Source organism: Poecilia reticulata, linkage group LG21 (genome assembly GCF_000633615.1).
Source record: "Poecilia reticulata strain Guanapo linkage group LG21, Guppy_female_1.0+MT, whole genome shotgun sequence".
Taxonomy (NCBI): Eukaryota; Metazoa; Chordata; class Actinopteri; order Cyprinodontiformes; family Poeciliidae; genus Poecilia; species Poecilia reticulata.
Window position 1 is genome coordinate 15509930 of NC_024351.1, and position 21012 is coordinate 15530941.

A 21012-nucleotide genomic window follows, 5' to 3' on the forward strand; every position below is an offset into this window, starting at 1 on the left:
TGCCAGATGAAAAGACATTAACTTATTCCTATTTATTGTGTCTTATATCAGAATGTATACGAATTAAGCACGGAGGCAGTGGCCTATGTTTGTTAGAGTCCGGTTTTATTCCTCAACATATTTTGACATTTTTTAAAGCAATTACGTAGGAAAAACATGCTGCATTCAAAGACTCTCGGATATCACACATCCTAACGGAAACCTGGATTTTTGTCAAATTATAACTAAAAGTCTGTTTCTTTATTTAGTGATTCGGAAGAACGTGGTTCAAAACTTAGTGGTCATCAGAAGCCTATTCATCACATTTGAAAAGTTTTTTTCTCCTACACAAAAATAGATAGAGAAAAGTCAGACAAACGTCATGATTATTCACAAGAAAAGTCATATTAGTATAAATTACTATTTGTATATTCTGGGATTTTTGGGGAAAATAATCAAGCTTTTTTATTTAACTGTAGAGGTAAAAGATTCTTAAATTAAAGAGGCTTATTTTGTTCAACTGGGGAAAAAACTAAGGATTTCCAAATTCACTTTTGAATAAAAGAATAGCAACATTTCTCTATCTCATTAAGTTCGCCACCCTCCAATTTTACTACGGCTTTTATTTACCCTATCTTGTTAACTCTTTAGTCTCCTGACAGGTTAGGTTAAGAAGTCAAGAATTTCGAGTTACTTCCAAAGGCAGCAAAACGCTTACAGAGAAAATAGCCAATGAATACATGACACGTCAGAAACTCTTTGTTAAAGTTGTCCAATAAATTAACTGAAGGGCGGGGCAACAGTGGAGAACCTGGTGTTGCATTAAATGACTTACTGATCAACGGAAAACACACAAATAAGAACAAATAATCAGAAAAATGTAGAATGTTTATTTTTATAGAGTATGCTAACAAAAGACAATGTTTAATGTTTTAATCTAGCATTTTCTTGAAGAAGATTACATTAGTGTTCACGATCTTTATGATAAAGCAAACTTTGAACATTAGATTTCTCCATTCTTTAGTAAACGTATCCCTATGTCCGAGGTACATCAAAGTCCTCACTACGTTTAGCTACCGAGCTCAAGAGATTCAGATTCGATAATTAACGTTAACATTATCATATTGACATGCTTAGGCTTATTTTCAATTAACTGTATTATTAAAGGTTTCAAAACCTTCGAATGTGCGTTTTATTTGCAGGCTTTGAGCTCCTGCGAATCAAATCAAACGGCTCTCGTGAGAACCGAAGCTAACATTGCTAAGCTAACGAGTAAACACAGTGCAGTTCATCACCCAGAAGTGAACCACGGGCTACGTGAATGATAAATCTGGCTGTAGGAGTCAAGGAACGGAGATGAAGAAGTGGAAATGGCGACAGGATCGTCGAAAGGGGTGGTACAGAGGAAATCGACAGAGACCATCCAGCGACGAACAGTGGTAGCCATGTTAGCGAAGCACAGCACACATTTAAGACTCAAAAACACACGTTATTATAACTCAACATATTGTCTCTCATCTTAGAATTGGCTTTGATTAATATCTCCTGTTTATAGGCAGGAGTATAATGATGCTGGGCCGTCTCACAGAGCATCTCAGAGGGAACATGATAACCAAACTGCCTCAACTTCTTCAACCTCAGCCTCTTCTTCCTCTAAATCCAACAGCGGAGTACCAGGTATCCTAATGATTGCACCCTTTTTGGGGGACTTTTGGTGCAACTGGACAGTAGAAACTCAAACATTATGAGCAAAATAATAAGAGAGATATATTAGAATGTCATCTTGATGTCCAGTATTTTTAGTAATTAGATTCAAAAGGGCAAAAACCGCATATTAAATGGATTCATTACACACAAAACACTCTTCATTGTTTATTTCTGTTTATTTTTATGATGATGGATTTCCTGCAAATAAAAACCCTGAATTCAAATGACTAGACCATTCAGTTTTACAGACTTACTTACTCAAAATTTCCAAGTAAGCAGGTTGTCAAAAAAAAAAAAGTTAATTGCTAAAGAAGTTTGCTGTTCACCATTCACCATACCATATTGATGTAAAGTTTAGTGGAAGGAAAAACTGTTTAAAGTTATGTTGTGAAGGAGTCTTGTGGCTCTCCATGAAGTCAACCTGCCAATAGAACCACCAAAAAAGGCACAAGGAAAAACATAACCCTGGTTGATTACATAATGTATTGATGATAAATTGGTTTTGATGTTCCAGTTTAAGCTAAGAGGGGGATGAAAATACAAATTATGGATGCTTCAGTTGTTTCTCTGGTCTGTCAGAGCTGCCCGGTTTCTACTTTGACCCTGAGAAGAATCGCTACTTCCGTCTGCTTCCTGGGCACAATAACTGCAACCCGCTGACCAGAGAGCAGCTGCAAGAAAAGGAACGGGAGAAGCAGAGGCATAAGAGACTGGCAGAAGATGAGTGTGCTGTAAGTGTGCTGTGAATGGACAACCTTCTTCCAGTCTAATAACACACGAAGACGTTGCATTCGTAATTTCAGCTGAGCAACATTTGCAGATTTTTTCTTGTTAAGGACTGAGCCTCTGCCATTAAACCCGCATCTGTGTCTTACAGAAAGCCCCAAGAACTGGACTGAACACGTCGTTGTTGCTGCACAAAAGGCATCTTGGGCTGTTACCCGAGAACTCCTATTGCAGGTAAGCAGATCACTACTGTGTGCGCACTATTCGGGGGTGAACATGGGGTCCACACATTTCAATTCCCACAGCTTTACTTGCATTACACTAAGCAGCACCAGTAAAACTAAACGCAACTTCAGAAATAGTTGGTTCCACATGCAAAAGAGTGAGTTTTATTGAAGATATATCGGCCACTATTACTGTTGCCGGCCAATTTTTGATGTCGGATTCCAAATGCCCATAAAACCCAACAAATCGACTTCAACAGGATTTTTAAATGAATCAAAATTCAAATCATGGAGAAGAAATGATTGTTTCCGTGGTGGGACAGATTGTTAATGTGGCTTCACTTTTCTAACCAGGCTTGTCCACGAGGTAAAAGTCAGCGGAATGAGGCGCCACAAGCTGCAGATTCAGAGCACAGACAACAGCAACCCAAACACAGACAACTTCAGGATCATCGTGGTGAGAGCACTTCACACAGCCCTTCATAACTGGAACTGCAATATATATATCAAATCATAATTGTTATCACAATATCAATGTGTGCATTTGTCACAATCATGTGAGACTGCTTGGTAAAGATAAGGTGATTTTATTTATATGGCACATTTTCAGCAACAGGGCAATTCAAAGTGCTTTACATAAATAAAAAGGAAATACAAGAAACCAAAAGGACAGAGCAAAAGAAGAAAAAGAAAACAAAAGAGTATAACCCCATGTTGTTCGGCTGCCATATTTATTGGGTTTTTATAATCTCAGGGGTTTTAACGCTGTGCACAGTTAAAACTTGACTTATCCAGATGGATGGACTTCGCTGCCCTTGACGCACAAATTAGATACAGATTCAAGTTGACAAAATGCTTATCCTGACAGGAAGTGGCTGGGGCAGGGGGAGGATTGTGATTATGGAAAACAAGAAAAAGAATGAGAAAGTTGAGGGTTGATGACAATCGTTATCAGTGTTGGAGTTTTAAACAAAGACGACGATTTGTTTTCCTGATATAGTGTAGTTCAGATCAAAATTAGTATTAAAACAAATAAATAAATAACTCATTTGTTATCTCTTTTCTTTTCCTCGTCTCTCTCTCTCAGGGGGATTCTGTGTGTGAGCGAGTGTTCACCGTCAACGATGTCTCTCACGGTGGCTGCAAGTACGGCATTATGAACTTCAGCAGCGGCAGCCGGGGCTCTTTGTCCGTGGAAATGTGCGATAATCTGTACTTCACCAACCGCAAGGTGGTAGGGCATTCCTAGAAGACACTCGTATAAAGAGATCTGCCTCGCTGTTCTGTCTGGTTTGCTGCCTTTAAACATTTATCAGTGGTTTAGATCTGGATATTGCTCTTAAATGTACCAGTTGGACTTATATTAAGGGGTCTGCTGTGTGTTTTTCAGGTGAACTCCATCTGCTGGGCCTCGGTTAACTACCCCGACTCTCATGTTCTGTATCCTTCCGCCTCAGCCTTCTGGTTTTATGTCGTCAATATTGTACATTTAAATTGACAGTAAACTGCTTGAAATATATATATTTTTTTTTACCACATATTGTATTGTACCTTCACTTGATGGGTGACCGTTAGGTTGTGTCTGGTGGGAGCGGCTGACACCCCCGGCTGTGTTAGTTTACTCCCCGCGTCGCTCTTCAGCAACTCTAACCCAGGTTCGTCGGCTCCGTTTGTAGCGCTGACAGTAGTTTGTATCGACATCTTTAACCAGACGATGACATGTGTTGCGGTTTCTCGTGCTTAACCATAGCACGTTAGTTGTAAACACAGACTGTAATTGCTCTTTTCTTCTGACTTTTCTTTTCCCCAGATCAACCAGGGATGCTGTGTAGCTTCAAGATATCTACAGCTTGGTCCTGCGCTTGGTGCTTCAACCCTCAGTTTGATAAGACCTTCAGCACTGGTCGGTTCTGCAGTCATTATTTTTCCTTGTAATACATCCGATATCGTGATCAGCCGTTTGTATGCATGTGGAAGGTGAACTTATGTCGCTTGGTTACAGATTAGCTTTAGCTTTAGATTTCTAGGACAATTGTTTGTTTTGGTTAGGGTTTAGCTACATGCAAAGCAGTCCATTGATTGGGGTGCAGAAAAATGTTAGAGCTTGCAATAAGCAGGAGACAGACTAGTGCGTCACATTTGTCATAACACTGGTCGAATTGCACTGGAATTTATTTAGGCTTAGCAAACTAAAGTGGATTTATATGAATGCCAAATAATTTGTCATTTCCCTTTCACGTTACATTTTTACCCTAGTTTGTGTTGAAATCCTTATAAAATACACAAAAGTTTGTTTTTTGTAACTCAACACAATGTGAAGACGATCCAGGATATGAGTACCCACTCAAGACGCTGTGGCTGTATTAATGCCGCTGTGCGTGTTTGCAGGCCTGACTCGTCGGGTCATCGTCAAGGATGCGGAGACGGGACGGACGCAGACGTACGGCGTCGGCACCGACGTCTTGGCGCAGCATTTTGCTCTCAGGGTGAGATGTTCGTCCCCTGCTCTCACGTAAGAAGAAGAACAAACTCAGGCACTGGAGTTAGATTCCCTCCACGTCTCCAGGTTCCGGTCCTGTTTAACGGCTGCCGATCGGGGGAGATTTTCAGCATAGACCTCCGGCAACGTGGCCGCAGGGATCACAGCTGGAAGGCCAGTCGCTTCCACCACGAGTCAGCCATCACCTCCGTACGAGTCCTGCAGGATGAGAACTACCTGCTGGCGGCGGACATGATGGGTCAGGTCTGATCAGTTCGTTTCTTAAGTTCTCATTGGTATTTTAGCTCAGCTAATTGCTTTTTTAGTTCTTTTGAAGAAGTGGAATATGTTGGGTAATAACCAAAGAGCTTTTTGAATTTCCTTATAGATCAAGATGTGGGATGTGCGAGTTAGGAAACCTGTGCTGGAGTACAAAGGGCATCACAACGAGCACGCCTACCTCCCCGTTCATGTCAATGAACAAGAAGGTCTTTTGTTAGCAGGTAGGAGAAGATGATATATTCCTGGTTGTTGAATAGCAATAAAGCAAACTAAAACTTTAACTCACCAACTCACATTCACACAGTGGGCCAAGACTGCTACACAAGGCTGTGGAGCCTGAAGGATGGTCACCTGTTGCGGGCCATCCCGTCGCCCCATCCAGCGGCCAACGACATGATCCCAAGTGTCGTCTTCTCCTCGAATTTGGGTGGCAGCAGGGGGCTCCCTGGACTGCTCATGGCCGTCAAGCATGACCTGTACTACTTCCCATACAACACCGACTACCAGGACGGAGGAGAGCCCATCGCTTTAATTCAGACGATGCCATAAAAATGGTCCCTTTAAATAAATGTCCTGAAGCTGTAGTAACATTGCCCAGGAGACCGAATGTAGCTCTGGGTTTAGTGGAAAGTCGAACGCAACCAGAGAACGCCTCGACTGTCTACCGGAGCTGGGTTTGGGGGACGCACTTTACAAGTTTGCTGTTAAATGTACACTAAAGAGAATTGGTGCTGTGTGTGGACGTTTGGCTGGATCGTCTCTTGGTGTTGGGAGGAAACGGAGCCACGAGAGCTTAAACATTGTTTACTTTTCTTACAGCTTCTCTTGAAAACTTTTCCATAATTTTGTTACATTACAACCAGACGTTCCTGAGTTTTATTGGGATGACTGCCCAATGCAAAGTAGCATATCTTTGAAAAATTGAGAAGGGATGCTTAGTTTAAAAAAATTCTACAAGCGCAAATCTGAAGTGTGGCACGGATTCCTTTTCAACCTCTATTAATAACTTAGAACCACCTTTTGTTGCAGGTGTTTTGCAAAATGGCTCAAATTCATTCAGACTTTACGGGGAGCATCAATTTTAAAGCTTTGCCACAAATTCTTAATTGGATTTAGTTTTTGACTTTGACTAGGTCGTCATCCTGACATGCTTTGATCTACTGTTCTGTTGTAGCTCTCATTGTGTTTTTAGGGTCGTTTTTCCCGCTGGAAAGCCGACCTCCTCTCTAACCGGGTTCATCAGAGCATGATGCTGGTGCCACTGTGTGCTTTTGCTTTTATTTTCCACACAGGACAGAATTTGGTTTCATCTGACCAGAGCTGGTTTTATAAGCGGACTACGCTCCAGCCTTGTCTGAATCGTCTTTCTTTAAAAAGTCCTTCAAACCACAACCCTGGACAAAGCGACATGATCTCAGTGGCGTTTAAAATCTCAGGGGGAAACATTGTTTTTGAAAATGCGTTTGTGCCAAAATAAAGGGCTGCATCATTCAGCAAGTGCATTTACTCAAGATGTTCCTGCTGATGTGTCTTGTGTTATTCGGAAGGACGGAAAGCATTTTTCACGTGTAACATCAACACACATACCCAACAGTTAACAGAAATGACGCATAAAAGTGTTTCTTCAGTTTAATACATATTGAATGAGAAATACATGAACACAAGTCAATGATTGGTTCCATGTGATGTCTATATTCAGTGATAAGAACTGACTCGGGGGGTCAAAAAGTCTGTCCTTTTACCCGAAGACTTTGTGATCAAGCCAGTACAGTCAAGTCTTATAATTCCCAGATATTCTGCAGAAGAAAAACAAAAACAAACTGACCAACACAAAGTTCTTAAATTCACCGGATCGTTCCAGCTGCAAACGCTGCTCACTAAAAGCTACTATATCTCCCGGTTTGAGGAGCCAGCCTCAAACGGGTCTTTAACTCCTACTGTTGTTTCTGTGAACCGGTCACCCAATAAAAACATTACTGAGTTTTAACCTGTGGGTTTATTTTTGCTTTAACATAAAACAGAATCTATCTAAAAAAAAAAAACATACTTGTTACCGTAAACTTTTTCATTGTATATGCTCTATATAGTCCTTATAAAATCTAAACAATTGAAATGGACAGCACTATTAAGGCTGCTGCATTGTTTTGGGTAACTTGAGTGTACACCAGCAATGACTTTAATTACCGTTATTAAGTAGTAATTACTGTTATTTATACATATAGTTATCTATTAGATAAAGGTAACAATTACTTGCATATTAACTATTAGGTTATTGTACTGTTTGGAATGCATCTTGATGCAACAGAACAACCTGCCAGTCAATCGGGGTTAAAACCGAAAATATCTCATCATTTCTCTTCATGAGGCAAACAATACTCCTGGAGGAACAGACTTGCAGGCAATTAATAACTACGGTTCATATTTTGCTCTCCAAATCATCCATACAACTGGCTCCGAACTACACAAAAGGTGCTAAACGTATGAGAATGTCATACTGAAAAGGATTGTCGAAGGGCTATGGAGCCTAAATCTACAGTAAAGGGAGATCTATGGTTAGACAACGAAAGTAACCTGAATTCAGCCGTAAGCGGGCATCACTTAGCCTCTTTTCAAAATTCAAGTCACGTCTGTTTTTAACTGGTGTTCACAGTGTAAATTTTAGGCATATTGACGTCAGTCCGATCAAACAGAAGTGATGCGAGACCGGCAGTAAAACATAATTAACAGTCCCGTTTTCCTGCAGCCTCGAGAACGGTGCAACATCCCATTACTGAGGTTTTGTCCTCCAGCATTGCCGGGAGGCTTACGTCTTTTAAGCGTTCCAGCTTCGCCGTCCTGCTAGAGTTCCCCGGATTTCTGACTACAGCCGTTGCAGACGCGCACCGGGTGGTCCCAGCCTCGGGACGGCACCGGGCGGCGCTCCTGAGAGCAGTCGTCACAAACTCCCTGGCCGCAGGCGCGGCAGTGGTGGATGGACAGACGTGGCGTGAACTCCCTTTGGCACTCGCAGCAGGACTGGATGTCCTGGTCTGGGACCCAGTAGGCAGGGCGAGCAGCGTCCTTTACCAGACCTGGAAGAAAGAAATCCTTAGTGGGTAACGGGATTTTTTTTTTTTTTTTAAGACTTATGAATGGAATTTAAGACCTACAGCTCAAACGAAATCTATGAACTTCGCCCAGCCAGATGGCGGTAAATTTGGACTTACACATAAAGTAGCTGAAAAAGCTAGCAAGCTAATAAAGGTATGATGGCAGTGAGTTATATTCTGCACTCCATTTACCCTGGAAGATGGAACCTGGAGCTACATGTGATGCCAGACCCAAGGTAGCAACATACTAGTTAAGGAGTCGGAATTTCAACTCATTGTTAGCAGCAGCTCTTACAAACATCATTTTAAGTTTAACTTTCCATAAGCAAACACTACTTTTAATTTGTTCAGTTTATAGTTACAGGGGGCTACATGTAACATTGAATTTAGAGACACTCTTACACGAGTCTTGTGAAATAAACATGTCTCCTTCCCTTTACTGTTGATGCGAGGAGTGGCCATATTGAACTCCACTTTAAAAAGTCGTGACTGTCCCAGTGGCCAGTCTGATTTTAGGATGGCGTTTGGTTGATTTTACTGACTGAGAGGTCAGTACATTTTCCAGCTCTGAGAACACAGCAAACTGGAACACAGCAATCAAATGCAATGAAGATGTGTGACTCAAACTTTTGCCCGACAAAAAAAGTCCCACGAGAAAAAATACAAAATAGAATATACGCAACTAAAAAGCCCCACCTAGACAAAATTTAAGACTTATGAATATCACATTTAAGGCCAACTTGCCATAATTTAAGACATTTTAAGGCCTTCTTTATAGATACGTGAATTTAAGACTTTTTAAGGCTGCCCTGACACCTGATAAGATGCTAATAAAAACATAGTTAAAACATTTACTGTATTTTAATCAAATACACGTTTTGGTCTGAAGTCTTTGTACAACGTAATGCTCACCTAAAGGTATGTCAATGGCACCGACAACGGCACCAAAAGTGTTTTGAACTGCCTCGCCAACCTTTCTTGCTATCAGGGTGCTTCCCTCTTCCTCCAAGGCAGCGTCCAGTAACTCTGAAACAGAAACCATCCAATCAGACACAAGATCCCAATATAACAGTGAGCACAAAAGGACTGGGGAGTCTTGTTTGGTTTCCTTTGCCTTTGGACACAGATAAGACGGTCCTGATCACAAGTTTACATGCGATTATTGTTGGCATGATTCCCATGTTGACCGTTAAAAACTATTTAGTGCACAAGCTGGAAGTTATGCTGGATTTTCAACTATCCACACAAGGCCAATTTTATAACAGGCTCAAATGTGTGCACATACAGATCAATTCTTATCAGGAGCCTAGATTTTTGGGACTGATATCCAGTCAATGTGTAGTGCCAAACAACCAGCCGATAAAGACAACAATGAGTCAGACCGTGACGCCTGTTTTTAAGACAAACGGTACATTCATCTCTGAGACTTTGACCCTGGATGGGTCATGCCAGGAAAGCAGCTTCAATAAACTCTACCAATTCTACCAAGAGCCATTAGCTATATGTGGCTGTACCCATACTTCTAAATTTGTATGGATGAGGAAGAATATGCAATGAATTCCATCTTCTACACTCATTTCTTATTTTTTATTATTATTAAATTCGTTTGTTGCACTTAATTAAAAGCCCAAATTGAAAGATTTATTTTTTTTTACCAGTTGGAATTCCTCGGTTGTGAAAACAAGCATCACAGACCCGGACCGGCGCGAGCCCCCAGCCTCGCTCTGGGACCGGCCGGGTTTTGGAAGAGCAGGCGTCGCAGAAACCCTCTCCGCAGGCGCGGCAGTGGTGCTTGGTGTCATTGGGCTGAAACTCCTCCCCACATTTGTGACAATTCTTGAACCGTAAAAAAAAAAAAAAAAAAAAAGAAATATCAAAAAGACAAGTTTGGCATATTTAAGCAAGTCCGTACCGTGTGTTCAGCATGCATTATTTTATAGCTGCGCACCAAGATAAGGGAATTAGGTTTCCAGTAGACGGGAGCAATCTGGTCGGTCAACCAGGAAGTGACCGCTTTGGCAGGTTTGACGCTGAGTTCGGAGACGGACTGAGAGATGAATTTGACTCCATCCAACAACCTTTGGGCCGCGTTGTTGTTGTCTTTCAAAAAGCCATCAGACTGAACAGAGGAAAACAAACAGAGGTGTAAAAAAATGTATGATTGCGGAAATGAACGCTTCCAAAGAGGCACTAAGCTTTTGATATCAACAAACATCTTCAGACAAAGTTTGATTTTATTCACGTTTCCTGCGTGCTTCTCCTCAGTCAGCTGAGCTCAGAGCTTACCCCAGGCCAGATGTGCTGGATCTCTGTCCTCACCACTGTTTCCACCGGATCCTGGTTTCCATACCAGTACTGTCTGCTTCTGTAGATTACTCCGCAGTTCGGGCACTCGATTACATATCTGGACAAAGGTGTTGGTGTCATCACAGAGAGGAGAGCTCCATTTGTATCTAAATAATATACAAAAGACTTTGAGCCATTTCCAAGCGTCCTTTGAAGGCTTGCATAGACTCACCCTGACCAGGCATAGATGGCCAGGCCAAACCACGGCGAGTCGGATGAGGCCGTCGTCTTGGGAACCACGATCACTTCCTTCCCGCCCTCATAGCAGGCCTGAGCGAGTCCACAAAGAAACCGAGAACCTTAGCAAACGGGCATCTTATCATAATCTCAGAGGCGTTCTGCTCTGCTTGCACTTGCCTTGCAGGTGTAGATGCGGTTGTCGTACTGCGCAGAGTAGCGGCAACGATGTTTGGCTTCATGGTCGAGTCCCTCTTTTAAGTGATTCATGCTTCTCTTGCAGCCTGACCTTCAGACGAGAAAAAGACAATGTGAATCTTTTATACCACTCGCTTGGGTATTAACAGTAAATGTCATGTATGTTCTTTTTTTTGGTCATTAATGATCTTGTAAAAACATACATACCCACAGCTGAGGCAGATGCTGGAGCAGGTGAAATACTCATCTGGGAAAAAGGAGTTACTGGTCATTCGTTCATCTGGGATCTCCCCACAGAAACGCTCACTCAAGGCCTGACCAACAGAAGCGGGTTAGTTTTAACGGAAGCACAGCAGCGTGAATGTGCAGGCGCCGTGACTAAGGTCAGCATCAACAGCACCTGCAGAGCCTTGAAGATGACGCTTGCGGATCGCGGCGATCGGGTGTTGTTGTTATCCAACTGCTGCTCCAGGCTGCGCAGCAACCCGCTGAAGTCTGTGGGAGGGTTGTAGGTGCGAGTCCCGCGGTACTGGATGGAGCTGAAAGCCTCAGGGAAAAGCCCCAGTTTCCTGAATCGTTCCTGGAGCAGACGCTCGGCCGACTCGGTCGGTTTGTCTAAATGCAGAGAACACGTACAGAGAGGAGGCAGGGGAACGGGTCACACTGAGGAGTTCCCATCCTGTTTCACCAACTCAAATGCAAGACTTTTTAAGACCATTATGAGTGGAATTTCAGACAATTTAAGATGTATGTCTTAAATTCCATTCAAATAAACATGTTTCCACCACATCTCACTGCTGTTGATGCGAGGAGCAGCCATATTGAAACGCAAGTCGTAACTTGAGGTAGTCAGAATTGCTCCCAGTTGCCCCGACATGGGGAGGCATTGCAATTGATTTTACTGACTGGGAGGTCAGTACATTTTTTCAGTTTCAAGTACAATGAAGATGTTTGTGTGTGACTCAAATTTTTCCTGACAGAAAAGTCCCATTTAAAAAAATAAATAGATACAGTATACGTGATTAAATTTAAGACCTCTGAACAACATATTTAAGGCCAACTTACTTTTTAAAAAGGAATTTAAGACGTTTCAAGACCTTAATTTTAGATATATAAATTTTAAACTTTTTATAGTTGACATGACGCAATGTAATACATTATTTGATTCTAATCTAATCCGGCAGGCTACATACCTGATCCTAGAAGCTTGGTGTGGACGGTCTCATGGAAAATAATCACCCCTGGACCCAGCGTTGACAGCGGAACGTCCAGACCGCAGCGGGCCGTCGTTGCCTTCAGCTCTTTTGTAAAGTGTTTCAGGTAGGCGTCTGACGCGTCTCCGAGGAACTTAAAGAGATCGTCGTGGAGACGGTCCGCATGCGTTCGGTAGATAACTACGTCAGAAACAGCCAGGACCTTCAGAAGAAGACGGGTTCGCTGACCTTGGTTAGCTCCTGATGAGTGAAAAAAGTAAAAAAATAAAAATTGGTCAACAAAGGCCAGGTGACAGTGGTGGTAAGCAAATAGTTAAAGTTAAGTAATTTATCCCATACCGGCACCAAGCAAACCCTCTGTGTCAATGACTACAACACTATGGATGGGGTCCAAAGCTGCCCAAACGCCCACGGTGCAAGACTCTTGTGTGGGGGAGGTCTTAAACACTTCTCTTCCAAGAAAGAAGGTGTGGTTCAGGGTGTAAGATTTGCCTTCCCCGGTGTTGCCAAAGATGGAGACCACCTTGAGGAGTTCATCAGGGGTGCAGCCAATTCTGCTGACAAAGTCCTCCTCATTCTTCACCTGAGAATCCACATTAGATCATATCATGATTATTATATCATGTAGGACTGGAGCTATTAATCACGATGATGCGATTATTGAAATAATTGTCAACAAATTTAGTAACCGATAAATCGACAACAGGAGTATGTAGACTCAAAAAAGGCAATATTCTGAAAGTGGTCATTAAGCCAAAACTGTACAAACTATATATATTTTTGCATTTAAGCCCTAAGTCCTCATAATGCAGTTTGCATTCCTTGAGTGGCATAGTTTTAGCTTTACCCCGCTCTAATTCGATATTGGATTTTAGGCAATAAAATGTTTTTTATGTTCTCATTTAAAATGGGAATTTAATTGTTTATTTATTTGCATCTTTTAGCATGAGATCATATAATTGTATAAAAAGGGCTTATGTGGTTAAATAAAAAAATCTCAAGAATGTGCCAATTTTTTTATCCGATCAGAATAATTGATTACTGAAACAATCTTTAGTTGAAGCCCTAATATCATGTAAAAAATAAAGAACTGCTGTTGAAAAAATAAATAAATAATTTTTATGACTGTTACCTGCATTTCCTCCCTCTCATCAACCAGCAGGAAGCTGCACACCTTCTCCAGCTTCGACTTGAGGATCTCCATCTCCGACTCCCCATCCGTCACGCTGCTCTCCTGAGGGGCCTTGGCGGGGGGGTACGGCGTCAGAGGGTGCTTCCGCTTGTTGACTCCGCCGTGAGTGCGTTTCTGGCAGTCCAAACACAGGTTGATCTTGCAGCCCTGGCAGCGCACCACCGCTCTGAGTCTGCCGGCGCAGCTGTTGTCGCCTTTACAGGCGTCGCAGAAGGGAACGTGATCCGGCGTGATCCGAACCCGGTCGTGATTCCTCATGCGCTCCTGGCGGTGGAGCTCCAGTTCACAGCGGGTGCACTGCAAGCTGCCGCATTCGTCGCATTCGAACGCAGCCTCGTCCGACCCTCCGCAGGCGTAGCTCTCCTGGCAGACCAGCACTGTGTTCATTCCTTTATCCACCGCCGGACTTTGGCCGCTCATGGTAAACCTGGAAGGTCAGATTGATTCTCCTTAATAAGCAGGAAAATTAATGTACTTATTAACATTTGAAAAACTCAGGCCTTTGAAGAGAAGCAGCAAAATTATTCATACATTATTGAAGTGAAAGGTTTTCCTTTTGTTTTGTTTTTTTACCACTAGACTATCTGAAAAGTGTGGATTCCATTTGTTTTCACCCCTTTCATCCTGATTACACCAAATAAAATGCAATGTAGCCAACTTATTTCAAATTTAGTAGAAGGTGTTAACCTAGGAATTTAATGCAATATAAAAACAAATGTTTTGGAGGTGCAAACAGTAGCTAACAAGCAGGATAATGATGATCTGCAGAGATCCGCAGTTCAGGTGGGAGAATCTGCTGACAGGACAATATTGGCTATGAATTCCACACATTTGCTCTTTGTGCGAAAAACTATATTTGAAGGAAAATCATGAGATGTCTTTGTTACAAGTTTATCACAGATCATGTAGGCGACTCAGCAAACATGTGGAGGAGGGGGTTCTGGTCAGATGACATCAATATTAAGCTTTTGGGGCAAACATGCAGAACTCCATATGTGGCAGAAAAAAAAACTGCTGCAAACCCAACTGAGCACACAACACTGAAATATGGTGATAGTAGCATAAGACTATTTTCTACTGGGATCAGGAATTTGGTTAGAGTTGATGGGAAGATGGGTGGAGCTAAGCTGATGTTTACCGATGTTCTTTGTTGATCTGAATGCAAAGCTAATAGTTGTTTTTAGGGGACATTTAGAGGAATCATTGAGCAGGTGTCATTTAATATTTATCTCTCAAAGTCATACAAGGTTGGGTTTTTTTACTCTTATTATTATTAATAATAATAATAATAATAATAATAATAATAATAATAATAATAATAATAATAACTCAGTCTCAAGTACAACAGTGGTAGGAGACACTTTCCAAGCCTATAAAATATATTTTTTCATGATGACATAAAAATCTGTTAGGTAACATTAAGAAACGCGGCAGCTCACCAGATGGTGCTAAGTTTCAAGTCAGGGTCCTCCAACTCAATAATAAACAGCCGTAAGCTAACAGCAGCTACTACACAAAGAGACAACTCACTTCTGAGGAGACAATTTAAGTCAATGTATCTAGCAGTTCTCACCCACTCGTTGGACGGTTCTCAGGTTGAAAACGCTGGCTGGACTCGGTCTAAAACTGGACCCGTCTGCCGTCCAGGACCATCCTGCCTACTGCCACATATAGCTGCCCCGTCGGCAAAGCTAAGCTATGTTGTATCAGCAGCCACTGGTTAGATGTTGTTGCAGCTGATCGGCTTGTTTTTACACAAGGGTCAAGAGTCAGCGTAACGCAGTGCATCACGGGAATTATAGTTTGTTTATTTTGTGTGTTATGACCCAATTCACTTCGAAGGAACAATCAGCATAATTTTAATTTGTCGTGAAATCAAAACAATTTAGCCCCTGCTTAAACTCTACAAACAGTTGCAAAAAGCGAATTAAAAACTTTCTGAAGATGCAGTTTGAACGTTTTTATACTACCCAAAATGCTTTGCGCCTCACAGCTGCTGTACGGTTTGTTTGTATTAAACACCGGCGTACACCTAATAACGCAGCGGCGGGGCGTGAAAATAAAATAGAATTCACAGTAGAACAGCAGCAGAGTGATAAATACACGAAATCACACACAATTTTAAGTATATACAGTGGTCCAACAATTTCAGTAATGTATCCTAATTGTTAAAAGTAAAGGAAATTAAAATATAACTGTTACACCGATAAATTGATAATCTCTGGTTATAGTAATCACTGATTACTGGTGTTAAAAGTAGCGCTTAATACTTTACATAAAAACAATAGATCACAATAAATTCCAAGTACAAATGTGTTTGTTTCAGAAAACTTTGGGGAACTTGCCACTCACATTATGGCGGACGCCTAGCGTATCCTTTTTATTTGCAACGAAGCCAATGCTGTTTACTTTTTATCTCAAAGCTGTGTCTATGACTAAACCCATGGTCAATATCATGTGATTAAGGTACATTTATATTGTGCTGATTAATGTTGTTAATAATGAAACTGTTGTTCCTTGATAAAGCACATTAAAGGACCGCTTTAGTTAAAGCTGCAAATCTGGACGCGCTGGTGTACAAAACATTACGCCCCAAATTAAGATTGATTTGACCACTAACATCTCCGCACCAAATCTCTGGCATAGTTATTTGATATATTAAATTGCGGGGTTTTTTCCCCCTCTTTTATATTTTGACGGGAGCCATCATTATCCTTCAATTTTTCTTCAATGGGCGTTTCCCTCGTCGTTAAGTTTTTACTACCTTTTGTTAGCATAGCCTGCTGTTAACCTTGGCTCCAAGTGTATACCAGACGTTAGCTTGCTGCTAACTTTAGCTCTGATAAATCACTCAATGCTCGCCTTTCTTCGTCTGTAACTCTGTAATAGTTTCATCCGCAATGGAGGACGAAGCCTTCTCTAATATAAGCGGCAAAGCGATATCTTTGGATTGTCAGACTCACTCCAGCTTTTGCAGGGAGTTCACTGTTAGCTCCCCCAAGATGTCCATCGGTAAAGTGATGGTGTACACTTGTTCTGTGTGGCTCTTAGCTTATGCTGTGTTTTTTTTCACAGAGGTAAGACGGTGTGTTTCAATTATCGCTTAATATTGACCAGATCACAATCACAAGGCTTTTTTATTTTTATTCTAAACCTAATGAGATATCTTTATTTCACAAGGATGTGCTAAATATTTGGTTACTCGGTAGACAGTTTAGAGAATTTCATAAATATTACAGCATTATATACAAGGTTTGCCCTAGAAAACTTGCTAAGCCGCAGTCATTCATCCAGCGGCCGTGTTTTTGAATTAAAAAAATATTTAAAGTTGATAGAAAATTTGAAAATATGACTTCATGATTATGTGTTATTGGAATAAAGGAAGATTAATATCTGAACACCAACTATAAAGTTGAAAAAAAATGCAAACATTAAAAAAAAAAATCTTAAATAAATAAGCAATGCTAAGCCTGGCGGGGACACAAGTAAAGCCTGGTGGCCGTGCCAGGCTTATAATACCTGCATTTACATATAACTAAGTCCTTGTAATTGTTGCTACTTTACTGCCTTTATAAATCTCACTGTCTCTCTCTCTCTCTCCTGCAGAACACTGCAGTTCTCTCCAGTGCTATTCTCATCACCCTCACTGGCATGATGCTTCACATCCACTTTGTGAAGGTGGACCACGAGTCTCTCCTTGTCATCGGCTCCCTGGGTATCCAGGTGTCTTCAAACTATGCGTCAGGTCGCGAGGTCACCACTTTCATTGAGATGAGCAGGATCAAAGACATTGTCATCAATGAAGCTGTTTATCTGGTGAGTGGGTGCATGCTGTGAAACAGGAAAAAAAGTCTTGTACGTCTACAGGAACTCTTTTAAATGGTTATTTGTGCTTTTTTTTTTTTTTCAGAATCAGATCATCTACTACCTGTGTGTGCTGTTAAAGGAGCCTTCAGAACCCAATGTAGTCTCAAGTGTTGTCCCATTGTTTCAGGTGAACTAGAAGTCTGTTAAGGCAGATGTCACATTTAGCAGGACAAACAGGAACATGTCACGATGACTGTCCCGTCTTTATCTTTCAGAGCTCCAAGCCGAGGCTCAACTGCTTAGCGAAGGTTTACAAGAGCTGTCAAGAGATTCTGTCCAAGTGCCAATGACCCATAAGTCGTATAACGTCATAACATTGTTCATGGGCCTTGTATGTTTATTTAAAATGTATTTTTGACCGATGAGAGCAGAGAATGCATTCTTTACCCAGGATATCTTAAATATTCGCAGGATTTATTTCCTTTATGAATACATACATGAAATGAGACAGATTTACTTTATTCATAAGCAGTAGTTTAAATGTGTTACTTTGTTATAAAGGTAGTTTAGTACTTGCTTTCATGGGAAAACATTATTTCTCTTTCTAGATGTTAACTTATATAGTGTAATATATATTGCACACATTTTTTGTAAGTTAATAAATTTTAAAAACAAACTTAAGTTCACTTGCATGCTTCTTTATCTAGAGCAATAGTTTCATTCGACAGTAGGGGGCACCAATGCTTCATAAAATTGCAAAATAGGATTCGAACTATCTTCCAGTACATGCTTTGAATGTAAATGCAACTTATTTTAGTTTGGATCTAAAGAGCTCAAGAGAGGTTTACAAGCTATTTCAATTTTTATTTTAAAATGTCATGTGTAAAATGAAGCATATCCTTCTGCTGGCTCGGCTTCTCTAAGATGTTAGCATTACTTACATTCAGAAGAAAAGTGTTTGTGAAATGAAAGGATTAAACCTGGAGCTCAAAGGAGTCTGAATCATTTTGGGCTTACCGGTTCAGATATTTAATATTTTACTTCCTTGTTGAACTGCACGTCTAATCTAGCCCTTCTCTTAGTCGGACACGTTTCACACATCTGCCTTTCTGTTCGTTAACGAGACTTGTTTGTTGAGTTATTCTTACCTCAGATTACCGCTGCAGTGATGGTTACAGAGCCATGCTTGCTGCACAGGCATATTTTTTTTTTGGTCTGTAGTTTCATAATGCCTTATGCTAGTGATGGTGTACAGTAGGGGGTGGGATACCCCAATGAAATTAACACACAGAAATATATAGTCAGTTTAATCCAATTATGTAGGCAGATTAAAACTATCATATATCAATTTACTTCTTGTAAAAAATATAAACTTGACTTCAGATAATTGGTAAAAAGTATTCTATCCAAAGAAACCCAGTTTAAGGCAGCAATCCCTCCTCCTGAATGAGTCAGTGGCCTTGATAAGTCAACAACTTTGCTGCAATTTCTCATTCTGATCATGCATGGGGCCACAGTGGAAAAAAAGACTCCCATTTAACAGTAAGGTACCTTTAGCAGCTTCTGACTCAGTTTTAGCAGCCATCTCCAAGATATGTGTTTTTTGTTCAGTTGTTTACTTGTTGTCCAGTAATTAAAATTACTTAACGTTTTCTTAAGTTTCAAACCAGGCCAAAGAAAGATTTCTCAGTTTCCGTTTCATGTCGTCTTATGCAGTAGTGAGATTTGGTGGGGCGGAGGGAGAGGGTTAATATGTTTTGCTCTATTTTTTTCAATTAAAACTTCAGAACGATCTGAATTGTACAATTAATTGTATCTGTATGTGAACTCCATGTTCAGACAAACATGTGACATTCATGGAGTGAGGCTTTCCCCTGATGGGAAGTGGGACCTTCTGACGTAACAATAGACCCTCCTGGAGGTGTGAGACAGTTGGGAATCAACGAGAAGGGGGAGGCCCGGGAATTAGCAGGAGCGACACCTTGGGGTCTCTGAATAGGCCTCGTAAAGCAGCAGCTACCCCCATAGTGAGCTGAAAGATCAGGCAGGGCAACAACACAGCAAGGCTTGCTTTAGACTCAACGGTGATCCGCTATCACCTTACGGTAGGGCTATAATCGTAAAATAACCTCTCCCGACTCGTGAATTTGCCATCTTTTTCTGTTTTAAAGTTGTGTATTTCAGTAAGATGTTCACTGTGCTTCACTATCTAAACGAGTGCATGTAAAGTACAAATAGTTTACAGTGTTCTGGGTGTGAAGACATCATGGTTTATTTTAGGTGGAGGTACCAGTGACCCACTGAGAAGAGGAGTGATCCTTTTACCACCTGCAGTGCACACCCATGCGCACACACTCTGCTTCACTGACATTAAAACAATACAACACAGTCAGAGGTAGAGAGTTTGCATAAATGCGATGGGCACGGCTCATCCCTTGTGAATCCCTTCTCTCCCCTTCCGCTAACAGATTGAATTTTGCTTTTAGTCGACTGTCCTTGGGATAACACCACCAGGGATGGGTCACTGAAAACAAATGATATGGAAGATGCCTTGTAAGGAAAAAATATTCAGAATATCTGTGTGTGATCTTGTTATGTAGAGAACTGGAAGGCTTGTTTATGACCTCAGTGTCTGCGGCACGTCGTCTATTGAGCAGTTCTTCCAGTGCTGGAGACTTCTAGAATATGTCATGCTGTATCTTACATCATTACATTGTTTTTTTTCTGAATGTTCTCGACAACATCACAGTTTTAGTATTTTTAAAAAGCGTCTTGATGTGTATATCTGCGGTAGTAGCTATTTAGCTGCTAGCAGTTAGCGTGGCAAACTGCCTGTTAGAATGTCAGAGGAAAATAGCTTGTTTTGAACTTAATAAATACTAGATAGACAGTTTAATTTCCGTAATTAAAATTTTGTACATAAAACTTTTGAATAGAAAACTAAGATGGCAGCAATAAATTTTAGATTTATTGCTTTCATAAAAGCAATAAATCTCTTATTTATTGCTTTTATGAGACAACTAGCATGTTGTCTTCGTAACATGCTAGTTACAAAGACAACTAGCATGTTGTCTTCGTAACTAGCGAAGACAACATTACAATTGTAATATTGCAACCATATTACAATTGAATATGGTTCAATTGTAAATTGAAACCATATTTACAAATACTGTCTAAAAAGTCCAGTTTTTTTTTTACTTTCTAACATTAAATTAGACTTGAATATTTTACCAGATTACCAAAATTAATTATTTTTCCTAAATACCAGAATTGTATAAGGACATTTCAAAAATCCTTTCTAAACTTAGTCTACTTTTATTACACACTTCCTCTGTATTTTTATATATTTCAATTTTAGCACACTATAAATTCTGTCAAACATTATTTTATTATTATTATTTATTGCATTCTAAAAGTTTCTCATAACAGTTTGCTCTAATTTTGACAAATGCATTCTGCCAGAACTGATGTAGCCGGATCATATTTGTTTGCTGCCCTGCTTACACACAACATTTCAGCAACTGAAATGAGGTCATTGAGATAGCCACTACTAAATAGTAATTTGGTTGTCCTTAATCCACATCAAGCAACT

General features: G+C 40.7%; 3 protein-coding genes across 6 annotated transcripts; 2 read left to right on the forward strand and 1 right to left on the reverse strand.

The window, feature by feature from the left end:
- The first annotated feature begins 995 nt into the window (after nt 1–995).
- Nucleotides 996–6903, forward strand: wdr21 (WD repeat domain 21). 3 transcript variants are annotated; one of them, XM_008398418.2, is made up of 13 exons: nt 996–1426; nt 1535–1656; nt 2266–2417; nt 2564–2646; nt 2991–3093; nt 3724–3870; nt 4027–4076; nt 4212–4291; nt 4447–4539; nt 5025–5122; nt 5203–5379; nt 5504–5618; nt 5702–6903. In XM_008398418.2, exons 1-13 carry the CDS (start codon nt 1350–1352, stop codon nt 5944–5946), a joined length of 1542 nt encoding a protein of 513 aa, XP_008396640.1. In that variant the 5' UTR covers nt 996–1349; the 3' UTR covers nt 5947–6903. The 3 variants fall into 3 exon arrangements, with proteins under 3 accessions (XP_008396640.1, XP_008396639.1, XP_017157818.1); XM_008398417.2 differs by having other exon boundaries at nt 997–1418; XM_017302329.1 differs by having other exon boundaries at nt 997–1418; nt 3724–3867.
- A 109-nt stretch (nt 6904–7012) lies between these two features.
- zfyve1 (zinc finger, FYVE domain containing 1) lies at nt 7013–15383 on the reverse strand. 2 transcript variants are annotated; one of them, XM_008398416.2, is made up of 13 exons: nt 15191–15383; nt 13554–14040; nt 12761–13004; nt 12401–12661; nt 11608–11822; nt 11415–11521; nt 11190–11298; nt 11005–11102; nt 10773–10890; nt 10435–10605; nt 10142–10322; nt 9399–9512; nt 7013–8468 (listed from the first exon to the last, which is right to left on the reverse strand). In XM_008398416.2, the coding sequence occupies exons 2-13, from the start codon at nt 14031–14033 to the stop codon at nt 8236–8238; spliced, it is 2331 nt and encodes a 776-aa protein (XP_008396638.1). In that variant the 5' UTR covers nt 14034–14040; nt 15191–15383; the 3' UTR covers nt 7013–8235. The 2 variants fall into 2 exon arrangements, with proteins under 2 accessions (XP_008396638.1, XP_008396637.1); XM_008398415.2 differs by having other exon boundaries at nt 15187–15383.
- Nucleotides 15384–16191: 808 nt separating this feature from the next.
- pigh (phosphatidylinositol glycan anchor biosynthesis, class H) lies at nt 16192–18101 on the forward strand. Its single transcript, XM_008398414.2, has 4 exons — nt 16192–16690; nt 17220–17429; nt 17524–17607; nt 17696–18101. The coding sequence occupies exons 1-4, from the start codon at nt 16514–16516 to the stop codon at nt 17768–17770; spliced, it is 546 nt and encodes a 181-aa protein (XP_008396636.1). The 5' UTR covers nt 16192–16513; the 3' UTR covers nt 17771–18101.
- Nucleotides 18102–21012: the final 2911 nt, after the last annotated feature.

Coding starts and splice junctions, on each gene's coding strand:
- wdr21 (XM_008398417.2), top strand. CDS start 1,336: ATGAAGAAGTGGAAATGGCGACAGGATCGTCGAAAGGGGTGGTACAGA. Junction 4,077..4,211: donor TACCCCGACTCTCATGTTCT/GTATCCTTCCGC, acceptor GGTGACCGTTAG/GTTGTGTCTGGTGGGAGCGG. Junction 5,123..5,202: donor CGCAGCATTTTGCTCTCAGG/GTGAGATGTTCG, acceptor CCACGTCTCCAG/GTTCCGGTCCTGTTTAACGG.
- zfyve1 (XM_008398416.2), bottom strand. CDS start 14,033: ATGAGCGGCCAAAGTCCGGCGGTGGATAAAGGAATGAACACAGTGCTG. Junction 11,103..11,189: donor ACCGCATCTACACCTGCAAG/GCAAGTGCAAGC, acceptor GGACTCGCTCAG/GCCTGCTATGAGGGCGGGAA. Junction 8,469..9,398: donor TGCCATTGACATACCTTTAG/GTGAGCATTACG, acceptor TCTTTCTTCCAG/GTCTGGTAAAGGACGCTGCT.
- pigh (XM_008398414.2), top strand. CDS start 16,514: ATGGAGGACGAAGCCTTCTCTAATATAAGCGGCAAAGCGATATCTTTG. Junction 17,430..17,523: donor TCAATGAAGCTGTTTATCTG/GTGAGTGGGTGC, acceptor TTTTTTTTTCAG/AATCAGATCATCTACTACCT. Junction 17,608..17,695: donor GTGTTGTCCCATTGTTTCAG/GTGAACTAGAAG, acceptor TTTATCTTTCAG/AGCTCCAAGCCGAGGCTCAA.